Source organism: Nannobrachium achirus, assembly GCF_963921795.1.
Source record: "Nannobrachium achirus genome assembly, chromosome: 8".
Lineage (NCBI taxonomy): Eukaryota > Metazoa > Chordata > Actinopteri > Myctophiformes > Myctophidae > Nannobrachium > Nannobrachium achirus.
The window spans coordinates 7,185,410-7,207,081 of NC_137817.1; the positions used below are offsets into that span (position 1 = coordinate 7,185,410).

General features: G+C 41.8%; 1 protein-coding gene across 1 annotated transcript in view; it reads right to left on the bottom strand.

Annotated features, from left to right (window-relative positions):
- dync2h1 (dynein cytoplasmic 2 heavy chain 1) overlaps positions 1-21,672 on the bottom strand; it is a 557,731-nt gene that overhangs the window by 135,576 nt on the left and 400,483 nt on the right. The window contains 1 exon segment of the mRNA XM_080731168.1: positions 20,665-20,750. Coding sequence (XP_080587294.1) covers positions 20,665-20,750 — 86 coding nt within the window.

The following is a 21,672-nucleotide window of genomic DNA, read 5'->3' on the forward strand; positions in this document are numbered from 1 at the left end:
CCCCCTCTCCCCTCTCAGCCCTCTCCATGGGGAAATCTCGCTCTTTCGATGGGTCGTTCTTTCGACAACCAGTGTCGGCAGGTTAGCTACTCACCCGCGTCACGGTTACTGAGGTTAGGGTTAGATTTTTTTTGTTTTTTTTGTTTAGGCATAGATGTTAACATTCACCCGTGTCGGCAGGTTAGCATTTCACCAGCTTAACATTCACCCATGTCGAAAGAAATAACCGTCGAACAGTCGCAATATCGACACACTCCCGCTCTCCATACCACTGGTTCCCAGTAATGATGGGCAATCCCGTTCATTTCAGTGAACGAATCATTTCGTTCACGTTCACAGTAATGATCCGTTCAAAAGATTCGTTCAAATGATTCGTTCATAGTGCGATCGTCCCGTGAAAAACGGGACAAAAAAAAGAAAAACACAATCGCGGGAGCGTTTTTATTACGTCGCAAGTACAGCCCGCCGTCGCGTCCTGTGTGCCGGCCGGGGGTATTAGGGGAGGGGCGGTGGTGTGAACGAAAGTGTGAACGACACATTTCAGGGATTTTAACGAACCGTTCACGAGTCATGTTAATGATTTGATTGATTCTTATGAACGAATCACTCATTAACGACACATCACTAGTTCCCAGACATTTGTATGTCAAGGACCTCCAACTTTATTCGATTTTTCACAGTTTCACAATATCTTCGTTTCTCAAGTACTACAGTATCAAACACAACACACGTGCATGTCTCCTTGTATTGGCCGTTCTGTCCATGATATCAGCTGTGGTGATGTCGGTCTCTGCGTACTTTCTATGACGTTAGTCTTGTGTGACATTAGTACTACGGACATAGGGACCCACAAAGCCAGACGTAGGAGCGGTTAGCATTGCTCAAAAACAGTGATGAAGACACTACTGGCTTTTAGGCATTGTTCTTGGTCATGCAATTACCGAGTTATTACCATGTTATTACCAAGTTATTACCATGTTATTACGTTATTTCCACTTTCCTGAGGTTCAATTCGTCACTGAATGGCCATATGTTGTCCAGCGTGACTGCTGGTAATGGAGACTTGGAGACTGCACTTGTACATCCGGGCATAGCAGCAGTTTCCGTAGTGTAGTGGTTATCACGTTCGCCTAACACGCGAAAGGTCCCCGGTTCGAGACCGGGCAGAAACATGTTTTGTTGAGACCAAGGCTCTGTGATACAACCTTGGTTGAAATTAATTTTAAGGCATTGTGTGAGTATGGCTAGTGGTGCTTGTACTTCCCTCTTGCTGGTAAAGACACTACAGGCAACACTACCATGTTATTAACATGTTATCACCATGTTATTACCATGTTATTAACACATTATATATATGAAGTTAGTCTTGTGTGACATTAGTACTGCGGACATAGGGACCCACAAAGCCAGGCGTAGGAGCGGCATTGTTCTTGGTCATGCTATTACTGTGTTATTACTATGTTATTACCATGTTATTACCATACCATGTTATTTACACATAACGCCTGAGGTTCAATTTGTCACTGAATGGCCCTACGTTGTCCACCATGACTGTTGGTAATGGAGACTTGGATATTGCGCCTGTACGTGTGGGTATGGCAGCAGTTTCCGTAGTGTAGTGGTTATCACGTTCGCCTCACACGCGAAAGGTCCCCGGTTCGAAACCGGGCGGAAACATGTTTAGTTGAGCCCAAGCCTCAACTGTTTGATACATCCTTGGTTGAAATTAATTGCATTGCTTTTAAGGCGTTGTGTGAGTATGGCTAGTGGTGTTTGTACTTTCCTCCTGGTGGTAAAGACACTAAAGGCTTTGAGACGGGTTCTTGGGTTATTATCACTGTGTTATTACCATGATATTACAATGTTATTACCATATTGGTGGCATGCCATTCCTCGTTAGTATAGTGGTCAGTATCCCCGCCTGTCACGCGGGAGACCGGGGTTCAATTCCCCGACGGGGAGGCTGCTCTATATTGTTCATGGAATGTTTGTTCCTTCAAAGCTTCAAAGGATATTTATTGGCATGGGGGGTACAGCATTGTCTATACAGAGCTATGCCACATTGTGTCATTATATATAGTACATTATATAGGCTACTAGTACCAGTAAGACACCTTAAGGGCGAGAAGTGACCGCCAGGGCTTGCGAAAACAACAGACTAACTTATTGCACTATTACACTATGACACATATTACACTATTTATTGCTCTATTACACTATGACACATATTACACTATTATAATATGACACTTATTACACTATTGTACTTATTACACAATTACACTTATGTCCCTATTTACACTATTACACTTATTGCACTATTACACTTATTTCCCTATTACACATATTGCCCTATTACACTATTAACTTATGACTTATTGCCCGATTACACTTATGACCCTATGACACTATTACACCCATTACACTAATAGTACCAGTAAGACGCCCTAAGGCCGAGAAGTCTATCTTATTGCCCTATTACACCATAACACTATGATCCTTATTACACTATGACACTTATTCCACTATTACAATATGACACTTATTACACTATTAGACCTAATACACTATTACACATATGGCCATATGACACTATTACCCTATTGCACTTATTTCAATATCACACTTTTTGCCCTATTACACTATTACACTTATTGCACTATTACACTTATTTCTCTATTACACTATTACACTTATTGCCCTATTACACTATTACACTTATTGCCCTATTACTCTTATTGCCCTATTTCACTATTACACATATTACACTATTACACGTATGACTTATTGCCCTATTACACTATTACACTTATGACCCTATGACACTTATTTCATTATTACACTTATTTCATTATTACACTTATTGCTGTATTACACTATTACACTATTACACTTATTGCACTATAACACTGTTGGCCACAAGAGGGTGCTGCTAGCTTGACAGACAACTGGTGGGACAGACAAGTGTGACAGCAAAGTGTGACGGACAACTGCTGCACGTTTAGGATTGGGAAGACACAAACAAACCTCATTTACTGCCCAGCCCCCTTTCTCTGTCTCTCTCCAATCTATCCATACCATAGTGTGGGGATTTAAGGGGAGCAAATGCTAATTTCGTGCAATTTTGACTTAAAGCGCGAAATTTTGCACAGATGTAGCCCAGGGCTTGTTCTAATGATTTAGCTAGGGCGCCCGAGTCTGCGACCTTCGGGATCGCCACAGCGGCCAAGTCAAGTTGGGCTCCCATTGACTTTCTATACAGGAGGAAAATACCCAGATTCTTTTTTTCTGGGTATTTAAGGAGGATCTGGGGGTCTAAATAGGGGTTTGTCATGATGCTGAATCCATTGCAGGCATTTGTTTTGCACAAAAAACATTCAGTGGGCTAGAAATGGCCTCAGAAAACAATACACGTATGGGTGAGTATTCATGTTAGTCGGAGGCTAACATGAATTGATTTTTTCTCGTGCTAATCAGTCTAAAAGTGCTAAATTTTGCACAGATGTAGCTCAGGGCATGCTCTAATGATTTAGCTAGGGCGCCCGAGTCTGCGACATTCGGGGTCGCCACAGCGGCCAAATCAAGTTGGGCTCCCATCGACTTTAGTGATGAAAAGTGATGAGTCATCACTTTTCAGAGTTTTGTGGGTGCTGTGGTGACCCCGAAGGTCGCCGACTCGGGCGCCCTAGCTAAATCATTAGAGCATGCCCTGAGCTACATCTGTGCCAAATTTTGCACTTTTAGACTGATTAGCACGAGAGAAAAAACCCTAAGGCCTCCGACTAACATGAATACTCACCCATACGTGTATTGTTTTCTGAGGCCATTTCTAGCCCACGGAATGTTTTTTGTGCAAAACAAATGCCTGCAATGGATTCAGCATCATGACAAACCCCTAGTTAGACCCCTCAGATCCTCCTTAAATACCCAGAAAAAAAAAAAATCTGGATATTTTCCACCTGTATAGAAAGTCAATGGGAGCCCAACTTGATTTGGCTGCTGTGGCGACCCCGAAGGTTGCAGACTCGGGCGCCCTAGCTAAATCATTAGAGCAAGCCCTGGGCTACATCTGTGCAAAATTTCACGCTTTAAGTCAAAATTGCACGAAATTAGCATTTGCTCCCCTTAAATCCCCACACTACCAGTGGTTCTCAAACATTTGTATGTCAAGGGCCTCCAACTTCATTCGTATTTTCAGTTTCACAATATTTTCGTTTCTCAAGTACTACAGTATCAAACACGACACACGTGCATATCTCCTTGTATTGGCCGTTCTGTCCGTGATATCAGCTGTGGTGATGTCGGTTTCCGCGTGCTCTTATATGAAGTTAGCTTTGTGTGAAATTAGTACTGCGGACATAGGGACCCACAAAGCCAGACGTAGGAGCGGTTAGCACCGCTCAAAAACAGTGATAAAGACACAACTGTGGGCTTTTATGCATTATTCTTGGTCATGCTATCACCATGTTATTACCTTGTTATTACCATACCATGTTATTTCCAATTTCCTGAGGTTCAATTCGTCACTGAATGGCCATATGTTGTCCAACGTGACTGCTGGTAATGGGAACTTGGAGTCTGCACTTTTACACGTGGGCATAGCAGCAGTTTCCGTAGTGTAGTGGTTATCACGTTCGCCTAACACGCGAAAGGTCCCCAGTTCGAGACCGGGCGGAAACATATTTTGTTGAGACCAAGGCTCAACTCTTTGATACAACCTTGGTTGAAATTAATTGCATTGCTTTTAAGGCATTGTGTGAGTATGGCTAGTGGTGCTTGTACTTTCCTCCTGGTGGTAAAGACACTACAGGCAACACTACCATGTTATTAACATGTTATCACCATGTTATTAACACATTATATATATGAAGTTAGTCTTGTTTGACATTAGTACTACGGACATAGGGACCCACAAAGCCAGGCGTTGGAGCGGCATTGTTCTTGGTCATGCTATCACTGTGTTATTACTATGTTATTACCATGTTATTACTATACCATGTTATTTACACATAACGCCTGAGGTTCAATTCGTCACTGAATGGCCCTACGTTGTCCACCGTGACTGTCGGTAATGGAAAGTTGGATACTGCGCCTGTACATGTGGGCATAGCAGTGGTTTCCGTAGTGTAGTGGTTATCACGTTCGCCTAACACGCGAAAGGTCCCCGGTTCGAAACCGGGCGGAAACATGTTTAGTTGAGCCCAAGGCTCAACTGTTTGATACAACCTTGGTTGAAATGAATTGCATTGCTTTTAAGGCATTGTGTGAGTATGGCTAGTGGTGCTTGTACTTTCCTCCTGGTGGTAAAGACACTAAAGGCTTTGAGAAGGGTTCTTGGGTTGTTATCACTGTGTTATTACCATGTTATTACAATGTTATTACAATGTTATTACCTTATGTTAGCAAGCCAATCCTCGTTAGTATAGTGGTCAGTATCCCCGCCTGTCACGCGGGAGACCGGGGTTCAATTCCCCGACGGGGAGGCTGCTCTTTATTGTTCATGGAATGTTTGTTCCTTCAAAGCTTCAAAGGAACTTTATTGACATGGGGGGGTACAGCATTGTCTATACAGAGCTATGCCACATTGTGTCATTATATATAGGCTACTAGTACCAGTAAGACACCTTAAGGGCGAGAAGTGACCGCCAGGGCGTGCGAAAACAACAGACTAACTTATTGCTCTATTACACTACCAGTAAGACTCCCTAATTGGGAGACAAATAGGCCAAAAATTAGTTGTACCAAAATCGTCCTGATGGTGGCGCTAGATGGGACAGATGCGTTTTGATGAGATGAGTGTAGACATACTGTGTACCGATTTGTGTGATTTTAGGGCAAAATCTGTAGGAGCAGTGTCCAAAAATGTGTTTGAAAAAATCGGCCTGATGGTGGCGCTATATGGGACAGATCCATGTTGATGACATGAGTGTAGACATACTGTGTAGCGATTTGCGTGATTTTAGGGCAAAAATTGTAGGAGCAGTGTCCAAAAATGTGTTTTGCAAGAATCGGCCTCATGGTGGCGCTAGACGAGGGCCATGTGAGAAATGAGGGGTGGGGTCTCCGCGCCGCCAAGGCGGACGAATAGATACCGGCCCCGGGTCTCCCGGTCGCTCCTAGCCCGAGTTACGGCATTTTATGTGCGCTGCAGTGGCAGGGGGTCCTCCACTGGGGGCGCCACCACTTTTGCATCCGTTCTGGAGCACCAGGAGTCGGTGGTCCCCGGGAATTCCCTGTGAGCAGCCCCGTTGGGGTGGTCATTTGGTCATTTTTGCACATTTGGTCATTTTTTACACCTGGGGGTCCCCTAGGGACCTGGGGTCCCTGGAGGTTGTAGTTTGGCAGGCAAGGAGTGTGTGTGCAAAATCTGGCATGGATCGGGGCAACGGTTGCGGAGATATGAGCAGGGCAAAAGTGTGATGTGTGACGTGTGACTGACAGACTGACGGACTGACGGACAGCCGGTGGAGGTTTGGATAGTATAGGAGTGCAAGTAACTGCGACCTACGGTCGCAATTACACATATTACACAATTTATTGCTCTATTACACTATGACACATATTACACTATGACACTTATTACACTATTATACTTATTACACAATTACACTTATTGCCCTATTACACTCATAGGCGATTCTAGCCTCTTCTAGCAGGGGTGCAAGACTGGGTTCCTCAGGCGCGCACACAAACATTTTCGGATTTTGTATGGTTTATCCTGTTGTTTTAACGGGTTTCTAAGGTTTATTTTTTACCTAATTGTAACACAATATAAACTGTGCTTTTCTAGACACCATGAGCATATGCCTATATGATTTAATTACTTATTTCTGCAACAACTTGTGTGTAAAATACACTTAAGAGAGAGGCTTTAGGAGCAGTTCACCACCAAATTCGCCACCAGAGCTAAATAACAGACACTTTTTTGCTCCGCGGAAATTCGTTGCTTGTGGTAGCTTGCAATGACTTTATGAGGTTGCACCAGGGGGTGCAAGTGCACCCATAGACACCCCTTAAAATCGCCTATGATTACACTATTACACTTATTGCACTATTACACTTATTTCCCTATTACACATATTGCCCTATTACACTATTACACATATTACACTATTAACTTATGACTTATTGCCCGATTACACTAATGACCCTATGACACTATTACACCCATTACACTAATAGTACCAGTAAGACGCCCTAAGGGCGAGAAGTCTAACTTATTGCCCTATAACACTATTACACTATGACCCTTATTACACTATGACACTTATTCCACTATTACAATATGACACTTATTACACTATTAGACCTAATACACTATTACACATGTGGCCATATGACACTATTACCCTATTGCACTTATTTCACTATCACACTTTTTGCCCTATTAAACTATTACACTTATTGCACTATTACACTTATTTCCCTATTACACTATTACACTTATTGACCTATTACACTTATTGCCCTATTTCACTATTACACATATTACACTATTACACTTATGACTTATTGCCCTATTACACTTATGACCCTATGACACTTATTTCATTATTACACTTATTTCATTATTACACTTATTGCCGTATAACACTTATTGCCGTATAACACTAGCCAAGTTCCAGACCCTGAATCGCTAGCCACACCCCTTTAAATTTTTGTTTTGGCGATTCAGGGGTCTAGAATCGCTCTCATTGAAGAGGCCTTCCTCGTTCGAAAATCCGTACGGCGAATCAGCGTCGGGAATCAACGTCTTGTGATCAGCGTGGGTGGGGGTTTCCCAGAACTCATGTGCGTTTCAAGTAAACTAGAGCCGCCCCCATACTGTACCGCGCATCGCGTCACGTTAAAATTCTGTAAATTGCGGTAAAATGCGATTGTATCGATCTCGCTATGAAACACCAGTAGCAGGCATGTTATGTTGTGTTTGATTACTAGTTCGTAGTGCTCATATTCTGCCTGTTTCTTTGGTTAGCAAGTAACACTAGCAAGCAACAGGCAGCCACACATAATAACACTACGTCATGTGTTGGTCAGACGGTGAACTGACTGCCTCGGTGGCAACGCCCATCCCAGCAATCGCCCTGGGTGGAAGCGACCTCAGACTGAATAATGAAGTGAAACGAAATGTCAATTCAGGCTGAGTGTCAGGCTAGTATTACACTATTACACTATTACACTTATTGCACTATTACACAATTACACTTAGCACACTTATTGAGCTATAACACTGTTGGCCACAAGAGGGTGCTGCTAGCTTGACAGACAACTGGTGGGACAGACAAGTGTGACAGCAAAGAGTGACGGACAACTGCTGCACGTTTAGGATTGGGAAGACACAAACAAACCTCATTTACTGCCCAGCCCCCTCTCTCCCTCTCTCTCCAATCTATCCATACCAGTGGTTCTCAGACATTTGTATGTCAAGGGCCTCCAACTTCATTCATATTTTCAATTTCACAATATTTTCGTTTCTCAAGTACTACAGTATCAAACATGACACACGTGCATATCTCCTTGTATTGGCCGTTCTGTCCGTGATATCAGCTGTGGTGATGTCGGTCTCCGCGTGCTCTTATATGAAGTTAGTCTTGTGTGACATCAGTACTGCGGACATAGGGACCCACAAAGCCAGACGTAGGAGCGGTTAGCACCGCTCAAAAACTGTGATAAAGACACCACTGTGGGCTTTTATGCATTATTCTTGGTCATGCTATCACCATGTTATTACCATGTTATTACCATACCATGTTATTTTCAATTTCCTGAGGTTCAATTCGTCACTGAATGGCCCTATGTTGTCCAGTGTGACTGCTGGTAATGGAGACTTCCAGGCTGCACTTGAACATGTTGGTATAGCAGCAGTTTCCGTAGTGTAGTGGTTATCACGTTCGCCTAACACGCGAAAGGTCCCCGGTTCGAGACCGGGCGGAAACATATTTTGTTGAGACCAAGGCTCTTTGATACAACATTGGTTGAAATTAATTGCATTGCTTTTAAGGCATTGTGTGAGTATGGCTAGTGGTGCTTGTACTTTCCTCCTGGTGGTAAAGACACTACAGGCAACACTACCATGTTATTAACATGTTATCACCATGTTATTACCATGTTATTATTATGTTATTAACACATTGTTGGCATGCCAATCCTCGTTAGTATAGTGGTCAGTATCCCCGCCTGTCACGCGGGAGACCGGGGTTCAATTCCCCGACGGGGAGGTTGCTCTTTATTTATTGGCATGGGGGGTACATCATTGTGTATACAGAGCTCTGCCACATTCTGTCATTATACATACTAGTATCAGTAAGACGCCCTAAGGGCGAGCAGCGACCGTCAGGGTGCGCGGAAACAACAGACTAACTTATTACACTATGACACTATTACAACTACTGCCCTATTACACTATTACACTTATGACCCTATGACACTATTACACCTATTACACTATTACACTTATTGCGCTATTACACTATTACACTTTTTGCCCTATGACACTATACGTGCGAAAACAACAGACTAACTTATTGCCCTATTACACTATGACATATATTACACTATTACAATATGCCACTTATTACACTATTATACTTATTACAAAATTACACTTATTGCCCTATTACACATATGACCATATGACACTATAACCCTATTACACTTATTACACTATTATACTTATTACACAATTACACTTATTGCCCTATTACACATAGAGACCTAACAACAGACTAACTTATTGCCCTATAACACTATTACACTATGACACTTATTACACTATGACACATATTACACTATTATACTTATTACACAATTACACTTATTGCCCTATTACACATATGACACTATTACACTTATTACACTGATAGACTTATTTCACTATTACACTTATTGCCCTATTACACTATTGCACTTATTGCACTATTACACTTATTTCCCTATTACACATATTGCCCTATTACACTTGTTGCCCTATTATACTATTACACCAATTACACCAATAGTACCAGAAAGACACCCTACGGGCGAGAAGCTACCGTTGGGGTGCGCGGAAACAACAGACTAACTTATTTCCCTATAACACTATTACACTATGACACTTATTACACTATGACACCCATTCCACTATTACAATATGACACTTATTACACTATTAGACCTATTACACGACACACGTGCATATCTCCTTGTATGGGCCGTTCTGTCCGTGATATCAGCTGTGGTGATGTCGGTCTCCGCGTGCTTTTATATGACGTTAGTCTTGTGTGACATTGGTACTGCGGACATAGGGACCCACAAAGCCAGGCGTAGGAGCGGCATTGTTCTTGGTCATGCTATCACTGTGTTATTACTATGTTATTACCATGTTATTACCATACCATGTTATTTACATATAACGCCTGAGGTTCAATTCCTCACTGAATGGTAATGTCGGTAATGGAGAATGGAGAATTCGACACTCCGCCTGTACATGAGGTCATAGCAGCAGTTTCCGTAGTGTAGTGGTTATCACGTTCGCCTCACACGCGAAAGGTCCCCGGTTCGAGACCGGGCGGAAACATGTTTAGTTGAGCTCAAGGCTCTTGATACAACCTTGGTTGAAATTAATTGCATTGCTTTTAAGGCATTGTGTGAGTATGGCTAGTGGAGCTTGTACTTTCCTCCTGGTGGTAAAGACACTAAAGGCTTTGAGAGGGGTTCTTGGGTTGTTATCACTGTGTTATTACCATGTTATTACAATGTTATTACCATATCAGTGTGATGCCAATCCTCGTTAGTATAGTGGTCAGTATCCCCGCCTGTCACGCGGGAGACCGGGGTTCAATTCCCCGACGGGGAGGTTGCTATTTATTGTTCATGGAATGTTTGTTCCTTCAAAGCTTTAAAGGAGCTTTATTGACATGGGAACACACATTTACATTGCCAAAGCCAATTTTAAAATATAATGGGGAATGTATATACAGTTGGAGGGGGTACAGCATTGTGTAAACAGAGCTATGTCACATTGTGTTGTTATAAGTTATTACCATGTTATTACCATGTTATTACAATGTTATTACCATATTGGTGGCATGCCAATCCTTGCATGCCACCAATTACACTATTACACTTATTGCCCTATTACACTATTACACTTATTGCCCTATTACACTATTACACTTATTGCCCTATTACACTATTACACTAATTGCCCTATTAAACTATTACACTTGTTTCCCTATTACGCTATTACACTTATTACAATTATTGCCCAATTACACTATTACACTTATTAAAGCTTATTAAAACTTATTGAGCTATTACACTGTTGGCCACTAAATAGTCCCCCCAGGAATCCGCGGAGAAAAAGTCTTGATTACGCGGAGAAAAATCCTGCAGATTCTGCACAATTCTGCGGAGAACAATTCTTGATTCCATGGACATTAAAAAAAACAACCTAAAATGACCAGTTATCAAGCAAAAAATGATTTAGTTCTAATAATCAAGTAAAACCCTTCCCCGACGGAGAGGCTGGCTTTATTGTTCATGTTCATGTTTGTGCCTTTCATCGTGGCTATCAGGACCAGGGGCGTCACAAGGGGTAGGAAAGTGGGACTGAGTTACCAGGGCCCAAGGTGGAGGGGCCCTAGTAACTTTAGCTATTGAAAAATAGCAGATATACAAGCTCGCAGCGCGGCACCGAGTGCCGCGCTGCGAGCTTGTAGATCTGCTATTTTTGAAAAGTCGTGAAAATGTGCGCAAATCTTTGAATATATGTATTTTTTAAGTGAACATTTGTAACTCAGATTTTGCTTCTGGGGGGTCCCTGGAACTAAATATTTTGAGATGGGGGGGGTCCTTCACATGAAAAAGTTTGAGCATCATTGACATGGAAACATAGGTTTCTTGGCACACATTTTCACGATTTTTCAAAAATAGCAGATCTACAAGCTCGCAGCGCGGCACTCGGTGCCGCGCTGTGAGCTTGTATATCTGCTATTTTTCAATAGTTAACATTCATGGGGGGCCCACAGTGAATCCTTGTACCCAGGGCCCAGAATTTGGTGTGACGCCCCTGATCAGGACACCAGTGACTTATTTTCACGGTCATTGGTCGAGCCAGGCACTTGTTCGTCAAAGCTTCGGTTTCAGCCATTATGCCCGCACAGCACAGCAGCGAGAGAGGAAGATGGGGTCCATGGGCCATACGAGATGTCGGTATCCAAAAGGTGGCAAAGGTTACCATGCATTTTTTCGAAAAGCTCTATATCTGTAGATTATATTTTGGTACGATAACCAGCGGCGGTCATTTGGTCTACGCACACTACGCACCTGCGTAGAGCCCCCGGGCAGAGGGGGGCCCCTGCTGGGCTGATTGATAATTACATTTCAGTCAGCAGGTTCCTTTTTTCTACCTCCCTGTCCCGAGCATGAAGCAGTCTCAACTACTACTACTATTTCCGGTATAATTTCAAAATAAAACTTGTGTTGAATGATCAATAGTATAATTGAAAATAAATAGACTCTTGTTTTGAAATGCGCACCGGCACCTTTGAGAGGAAGGAGGAAATAGCTCTCTCAATGTAGCCCATATGACGACTCTCTCCCCGTGCGTCACAGACAGTGCGTCAAAACAAAACAGCATGGAGAAGGAATAACAAAGCCAAAGGAATATATATATCATTATTGTGGAAATAGATCGTGTAGGTGGACTAGAATCCAGCTTTGAACAAACGTGAGTAGCAGCTGCAACTTTATGAACATTTCTTTGTTTGTGTATGTCGGACTGCAACGTTGATATTATAGCGAGTTTCGATGCTACAAACACATGGTTTGCAGTTCTGTAACCACAAGACCTGTAGCTTTAAATAGGTATGCAACTTGACGTGAATGTTTGTCAAAGTGAACTGATAACAGGTTAATATGTAAAACAATAATATATATTATGTGGGCTTGTTGTGGCAAGGGCTTTTGTTGTGTTGTTTGTGCAAAAATGTAACGTGGTGGTCTTGCAAAATGTAGTAGGTGATTTTATTTCATATTTTTATTCCATCATGATAAATCAGTGATTTGTCATGATGGCATAAAATATGAAATAAAATATGATGACCTATTTGGTTTTCAAACAGTAGTCCGGGATTTCCAGGTGGTTCCCAGCTAAATGATGGAGATTTGGTAACCAAATGAACCCTAACTTAGATTATAGCAATAGCAATGTACTTGTATATGCACATTCAATTTGCATTTATGCTCTCAATAGTTAAATTATTAACAAATTATTGTTAAATGTCATCAAATGCAAATGGTGGTCTGTGGCCCAAATGCTGAGAATGAAAAAGGTTGAAAAGCTCTGCCCTTGATAATGAGCTTGTAGATACGCATTTTTCATGAGAATGGCTGATATGAGAGACATCTTATCTGGCTAATTTGTTGGAATGTAGTTCTTTCTTCCTACCTTTTTCCACTTGACCAGTTCTCCTCCTTACAAGTTGTTGAAAGTTAGTTCTGCTGTAGGTATGTGTGTGCTCTTCTTAAATTAATCAAATATATCCAAAATGATTGTGGTTAGGTATTTAAAACCAACCATAATGACAACAAGTACTAGGGCTGTTACTGCTATTAGCAGTGACAGTGACAGTGACAGTGACAGTGAGGCTTCTATTTCTGCTCTCAATGATAGTGACAGTGATGCTGCTTTTACAAGTGAGGATGAAGACATTGATGCTGCTTTTAGCAGCGAGGAGGAAGAAGCACAGACAGAACAGTTACCTGCAGTGCCAGCAGTGATTATACCTGATGACCCAGCTCTTTGGCCAGTTCATTGTCTTGTCAAGCTAAATCATCACTTTTTCAGAATAGGTATTGAGTTGGAGGGTGGCATTTTTAATTTCCGTGCTTCGCGCGCGCGCGCATACTGTTTTTCGCGCATACCAATTTTTCACGCACGCGCATGGGGGAGCCTCTTCTACTACCTTTGTGGGGAGCCCCCAGATTGTAATAACCGCCCCTGACGATAACCCTTTCTGAGACACAGCTAAATTGGTTTTATCAGCCGCAGTTGGTGTCCCATTAACTTTACTATACAGGAAAAAAAGCTAAAAATGTATCTGCTTTAAGTAGCATATGAGGGGTCAAACTAGGGGGTTTTCATGATTCTGAATCCATTGCAAGTCTATGGTTTAGTGATGAAAAGTGATGAGTCATCACTTTTCACACTTTTTTGGGACAGAGGAGAGTAAATCTAGGGAAAAAATACACTCAGGTTGGACAAAATTGTATTATTTAGTTTTTCAATTGATTCTGACAGGAAATTAGGTCTACTAGCCAGGATAAAAAATCTACCCAGATCTGCTCACTGCAAATACCCACAGTGGCCAAATCAAGTTGGGCTCCCATCGACTTTCTATACAGGAGGAAAATACCCAGAAATAAAATCTGCTTTAAGTAGGATGTGAGGGGTCTAACTAGGGGTTTGACATGATGCTGAATCCATTGCAAGCATTTGTTTTGCACAAAAAAACATTCCTTGGGCTAACAATGGCCCCAGAAAATGATGGTTTAGTGATTTAAAAGTGATGATGATCATGACAAACCCCTAGTTAGACCCCTCACATCCTACTTAAAGCATTTTATTTTTCTGGGTATTTTCCTCCTGTATAGAAAGTCGATGGGAGCCCAACTTGATTTGGCCACTGTGGGTATTTGCAGTGAGCAGATCATGGTAGATTTTTTATCCTGGCTAGTAGACCTAATTTCCTGTCAGAATCAGTTGAAAAACTAAATAATAACATGTTGTCCAACCTCAGCCTTATTTTTACTGGACTATACCTGGCTGGAATGTGATACACAGGATTAATGCTAGTGTTTGTGGCTCCATGTGAGTACCTACCCAGTGGACAGTAGCGCTTTCGGGGCCGGACGTGACCGGACTCCGTGTGGCCAATATATTTCCCACATGCACGGCAAGGACGGCACGGAAGAGTGCTAGAACTATAGAGTTATAGGCTACACGAGTGACGACCAAGGTACTCAAATGGCTATTTGCATAACAGGTTTACCAGGCAAGCAGTGAGTGGTGGGATTGCTCATCACCCTCTAGATTCAAGTTAAAAGGCTACCCTATTCATATGAATAGGCTACTTTAACACCTACTGTAGGTTTCCAGCAGTGACTGTAGTGTATTGTGCGTAGGGTTGTCCCGATACCACTTTTTGGCTGACCGAGTACAAGTACGAGTACTTCATTTTGAGTACTCGCCGATACCGAGTACCGATACGAGTACAATTAATAATACAAAATGTCTTTAAATTATGTTTTTTTTTTTTTTTTAATTTTATATCAGATGTTCTGGCTGTATAACACATTAATTGCATTGCTTTCCCAGAACATGGCACAACTGCTACACATTTCACTTTTTTTCAGGTTTAGCCCATGGAAATTCCTGTACTGTGCATGATCTTCTAGATCTGCTATGCTCAAACATTTTGTATTTTTACTTTTGATACTTTAAGAGAGAGAGAGAGAAAGGTGAAGTGGCGGAACACACAGGGTACTCGGGCGCTTTGTGAGCAGTATCGGACGAGTACCGATACCGCAAAATAGGCCGGTATTGGGGCGAGTACCGATACCACGAGTACCGATACCGCATCCCTAATTGTGCGTGCGTCAGGCTACATGGCTCCATTACTGTGGTAGATGAGATTCGTTCAATGCAAACTTTTAGTTTCTCTACTGCAGCGCAGTATTTTCTATTTGATTCATGCGCACATGTGGGCGCATGCAAACATCTAAAGGCGTGCGTGCACGTGACGTCAATAAATGACCGTCTGCCCTGAAAAGAAAACCCCAAAGCACCACTGCCAGTGGAGGACATGGTACTCCACTACAGTACTTGAGTCACAGTATAGATATTCCTGGTCAAATGTTAGCCTCCTCAACTGCAAGTGAAAGTTGTTGTCAAATTTCTACTTCAGTAGTTTATTAAAAACAATGGGCGAGTCTCTTTGAATATCCAGACACATCACATGAAACTAATAATAGGCTGGTATTTGCTTTGGAGAAAAAAAAAAGGTTCTTTTTCACCTTCTGGACCAGAGTACCTGAGATGAAAAAGTCCATATTTTAAAATTTTGAATAGAGATGTTTTTTCTTCTTTTTTTTTATCCAAACGGTAAACCAAAAACTAGAAGTTTTATTCTGTTAAATTCTTAATGCACTCCCCCCTCATTTTGTTGAATTAGATTTTTGTACTTAACTTATATATAATTTATATATATTAGGAATTATAAGACATAATACTTATGGAAAGTGGAAAAACAGTATATCTCCAACTGTTTGTGGAAAACAGTATAAGTCCATACAAGCAATATTCAGCAGACAAAAGGAGCAGATAACATTAAAACAGACAATTGAAAAAAAGTAGGGGGGAGTGCATTAACAATTTAACACATTGAAATGACTAGTTTGTGGTTTACAGTCTGCTAAATCAAAAGATATCTATATTAAAAAATATATATATATTGACATGAATTCTAGGCTTCATAGGGTGTGTAATTGATAGAAAATAAGTCATTTTTGGGTGAACTACTCTTCTAAGGTGTACTCTTCTAAGGTGTAGACTTCTCTTCACAACGGGATTCCACTTTCACAGTGAATTCATCCGTTGGAAGGAGTATGCACCGTGCTTAATTTTCACAGTTCACCGTTTAGGCCTAGATTTATGAAAATAAATCTTGTTTTTTTTCTTTGAATATATCTTTTTAAAAGCAAACATTTTACTGGAACAACATATTTTGAGATGGGGGTCCGCGGCCAAATACATGTATTTTGGGGGTCCTTGACATGAAAAGGTTTGAGAACCACTGATTTAGAAGAAGGATTTAGAAGACATTTATAGAATCGGGTCAAAAATATTAAAATACTTGCACAAATTTAAGCAGATCTACAGGCTCGCAACGTGCTGTGAGCTTGTATATCTTCTATTTTTTAATAGTTAAAGCATAACATAAACGGTTAAAGTGGTTAAAATCTAAAGTGACACAGATTTGCGTTCAGGTCTAATAGGCCGGCTTTACACTGCCACTGAAATCTAGCCTGAATCAGATCTGAGTCACATCAAAAGTGGGATCTGATTTTTTTTAAATAGTCTAAATCCAGACAGGTCACATTCATGTCACATGAAATCCGATTTTGAAAAACGGATCCGAGGACATCTGACTCAGTCTGGAAGCAGAAACCACATCCACCCAATAGAGTTATGCAAGTCACATGCAAGTCACATCAAACTGTCCAAGCGTCACTTGCTGCGCGACCCGAGCGCGGCTGTAAATTACATCATTACAGAGCGCAAGTATTTACTATTTGATTACAGCGCACTGAGCACATGAGAAAAACAAAAGAGAAGAGAGAAAACACGTGAGCTAAACAGTTAAAACCAGAGAGAAGAGCGAAACACAAGAGTAAAGAAAAGAAGAGAGAAAAACTATATTGTAACGTGTGTTTACTATGGTCTATTATGTCGCATTTCCTGAACGTAATCAACTAGCGTCGACGTAGTGACGTAACGTCTTGACGCCTACGTCGTTACCATGGTAACCAAAGCATACATATCGCCGCAGGGCAGCTTTGAGCTGACGCTGTCTGAACGCACAGATCAGATCTGTGTCACTTGCAAATGCTGTGTGAAAACTCGGGCCAAAAGATCGGATTTGACAAAATTTGACTGCAGTCTAAATCCGGCCTAAATGGACCATTCAGTACTTCCAGACAGTTCCACCCTCCTCCCACATAGTTCAGTCCAATGATGAAAGAATCTCTCTTGTAACTGACTGGCTGAACCTCGCGTCACCAGGCTTTTCCACACGGAGAAACCTGTACGAGGTACTCAAGGAACGATAACTTTTGAGGAAGTGATTGAGTTTGTTCTCGTTCGCCCCCAAAATAACAAATGTCTTTGAAAGGATCGCTAGCTAACGACCCAACACTACGGCACTGTCAGTAACAGGGACGTGCAGAGAATGTCAGAGAGGCAGAGGGGCTGACATTTCTAAAAGGACCTTTTGGTGGAAATATCGAAAATAGCAGACCTCCAAGCTTGCAGGTCGGCTATTTTCGGTGCTTGATAACACACTGAACTAAGCATAATCAAGTGAATATTGGAGATGCGTACAGCAGGGATTTCTACACAGAGAAGGCAATTCTTTCAACATGAGATGCTGCATTCAAGTTCAGGAGAGTTTGGACAAGGTAATCCTCTCGAATGCTGCCTTCAGGTATGGCACGGGAAGGGAGCATAAGTTTGCATTTATTTCACCATAGTAAAAACTGCATTTATGGTCTGGAAAGGGAGCTTTTTACCGACGGGTAAAAGGGCAGGGGCTCAAGCCCCCTTTGATGTCTACTGTATGTGTGCATGCACCTGGTCAGTAAGACATTTCCCACAAACCCTGCCCAGTAACAGTCCTCAGTCTCAGGTGCAAACAGGAGGATGCTGTATCCATGTGCAGGGGCGTCACAAGGGGGAGGAAAGTGGGACTGAGTTACTGGGGCCCAAGGTGGAGGGGCCCTAGTAACTTTATCTATTGAAAAATAGCAGATATACAAGCTCACAGCGCGGCACCGAGTGCCGCGCTGCGAGCTTGTAGATCTGCTATTTTTGAAAAGTTGTGAAAATGTGTGAAAGTCTTTGAATATATGTATTTTTTAAGCGAACATTTCTAACTCAAATTTTGCTTCTGGGGGTCCCTGGAACTAAATATTTTGAGATCGGGGTCCGTGGCCAAATACATATCATCTTGGAGGTCCTTGACATAGGTTTCTTGCACACATTTTCACGATTTTTCAAAAATAGCAGATCTACAAGCTGTGAGCTTGTATATCTGCTATTTTTCAACAGTTAACATTCATGGGGGGCCCGCAGTGAATCCTTGTACCCAGGGCCCAGAATTTGGTGTGACACCCCTGTCCATGTGCATCAGAGGAAGATGGTCTTCTTGAAAAGCAATTTGTTCAGACCATATGCCAGTGATTTTCTTTCACCTTTATTTATTCAGGAAGGTCAATTGAGAGCCAGCTCTCTTTTCCAATAACGCCCTGATTGGCTAGAAATGGATTCTGTAAACCACGTTAGCACATTCATTTGGAGCGGTGATGGGGGACAGTTTTTGTACAAGTGTCTCTCCGCTTACGTGGGAATAATGACCAGACTCCCGGTAATCAGAACGGCAATTAGCCCTATTCACGGCCCGCCCACTCAGCATCCCCCTGGTGCTGAAGTCACGTTTTGAAGGGGAAACCCTACTAAAAGCCCATAGAGTTAACACAGAAATCGCAAAATTAATGCAATTTCCGAATAGTAAAGTATAAAATACTGCTAGCATGATCAAGAACACAAGATAGTAAAAGGCACAAAGCATTATAATTTACTTTACCGTTCGAAATAATGATTTGTTGGCTTTAAGTCCAGCTATTTATGTATTAATTTCCCCTTCTAAACTGACGTCAGCACCAGGAAGTTGCTGAGAAATTTGCTGAGTGGGCGGGTCGTGAATAGGGCTAATCGATGAATGTGTTTTTGAGCGGTACTAACTGCTCCTACGTCTGGCTTTGTGTGTATGAGCACTAGTGGTGTAAAGTAACTTAGTAGATTTATTTAAGTACTGTACTGAAATACAATTTTGAGGTATTTGTACTTTACTTGAGTAGTTCCAGCTTTCAGTACTTTTACTTCTACTCCACTACATCTCAGAGGCAAATATTGCACTTTACGTTACTAGTTACTTTGCAGATGTAAATGATTATATTATAAAACTTTTTATTAATTAATCCACTTTAGCCATATTTTATACCTAGGCTGAAAATAGCTGATCAAAAGCTCACAACGCGTCGCATCGTGTTGTGAGCTTGTGCAATTTTCAAACAATTTGTACTTTTACTTTTGGTATTTAAGTATATTTTGATCCCAATACTGTTATACTTTTACTCAAGTACATTTTGAATTCCAGACGTTTACTTGTAACAGACTATGTCTACATTGCAGTATTGGTACTTTTACTCAAGTAAAACAATTTAGTACTTAAAGTTATTTCCACCATTGTGTATGAGCACAGATCTCCATGTATGGAGATAACTATATTACATTTTATGTTGGTGACATGACTACATTACTCCATTACTCCGACTTTCGAGCAGTACTTTGTGTGTATGAGCATAGAATGTCCGTATGAGCATGGAACTCCATGTATGAACTATGAATAGGGTGACCATATGTTCAGCCGCTCAAACTGGGACGCGAACCACTGTTGCCTGAAACCGGGACCCTCAAAGCAACGCGCATATTCTCGTTTGTGCACACGCACATAACGCACCAGGGTTGCACACAGGCAGTGAGCGATTGACAAACAGCCTCAATGTTGAATTCAGACACGCAATGTATTTGTTCATTCTGATTGGTTAGGTGAGCATGTTTTCATGAAAAGAACATGATAAATGTCTATGCAACCACTGAAAACAGCTACTATTATTTTATTGTTTAACTGACATCACGGACAGAACGGCCCATACAAGGAGATATGCCCGTGTTTGATACCATGCGAAGTGAGCACCGCTCATTTCGCACCGATGCTTTGTGTGCGTGCGTGCGTGCGTGTACGTGTGTGTGTGTGTGCGTGCGAGTGTGCATGCGTGTGTCACCTGTGGTATGTAGTTGCGTCTCTCCTGACAGACAGCGTGGAACCAGGCCAGAGAGAACAGGGACTGGGCGCGGGCCAGAACACCTCCTAGAACCAACACACACACACACACACACACACACACACAGTTTGATAAATGGTAATATAGCGCCTTTATCAAATGTGTAGCATTACATTCACACACCGGTGGTGGAGGAAAAAGGCAACAACCTACTCAGCAGGAGCAGAAGAGTTTGTGTGTCTTGCTCAACACAGTTCAACACAAAGGGGGCGAGCCCGGGATCGAATAGGGAACCTTCTGATTCCCAAGCGGCAGTTCTACCTCCTGGCCCACTGCCGCCCATAAAAGGGGAGCCCCATGTTGCCGAAACCCGGGATCGAACCAGGGACCTTTAGATCTTCAGTCTAACGCTCTCCCAACTGAGCTATTTCGGCACATGCTAATGCTTTCAAATGATTGATACTTATAAGGATATATGTATATCTTATTTATTACCCACACTTCTGTGAGTTCAACTGAACCTTTTCACTCTGAACCAGAGGCATGGGGTGGTGATTTTCTTTCTTTTTCTTTTCTTTTTTTTAAGCTGGGGGAACGCTATTTTCATGACATCAAGTGCACACAAAGACATGCTCCAGACAGAATTATGAAGTATTATTACTTTTTAATTTGATTCATTTTAGTTAGGTTTACAAGTTCATTAGTAGCCTGTTTTTTGTTTTATACTATCTTGGGGGCGGTGCTACTGGAAAAGGAGCTATAAGCTCCAACTTCACAAACTGGTGGGAAAAAAACGTGTTAAAAAAGGTCCGGGCCCTAAAGAAACTGAAGCGTGGCCTACATCTGGCCTAGATATGGTCTACATCTTGGCACAAACGGCTCAAAGTTCGTTGTAACGCCCATATAACGCCCATATATTTCTTAGCCTTATAGAGGCTAAGAAAGGTAGGATCAATTGGCTATGCCTTTAAACAGACGTGATGGTAGACAAACAATAATTAAGATGAT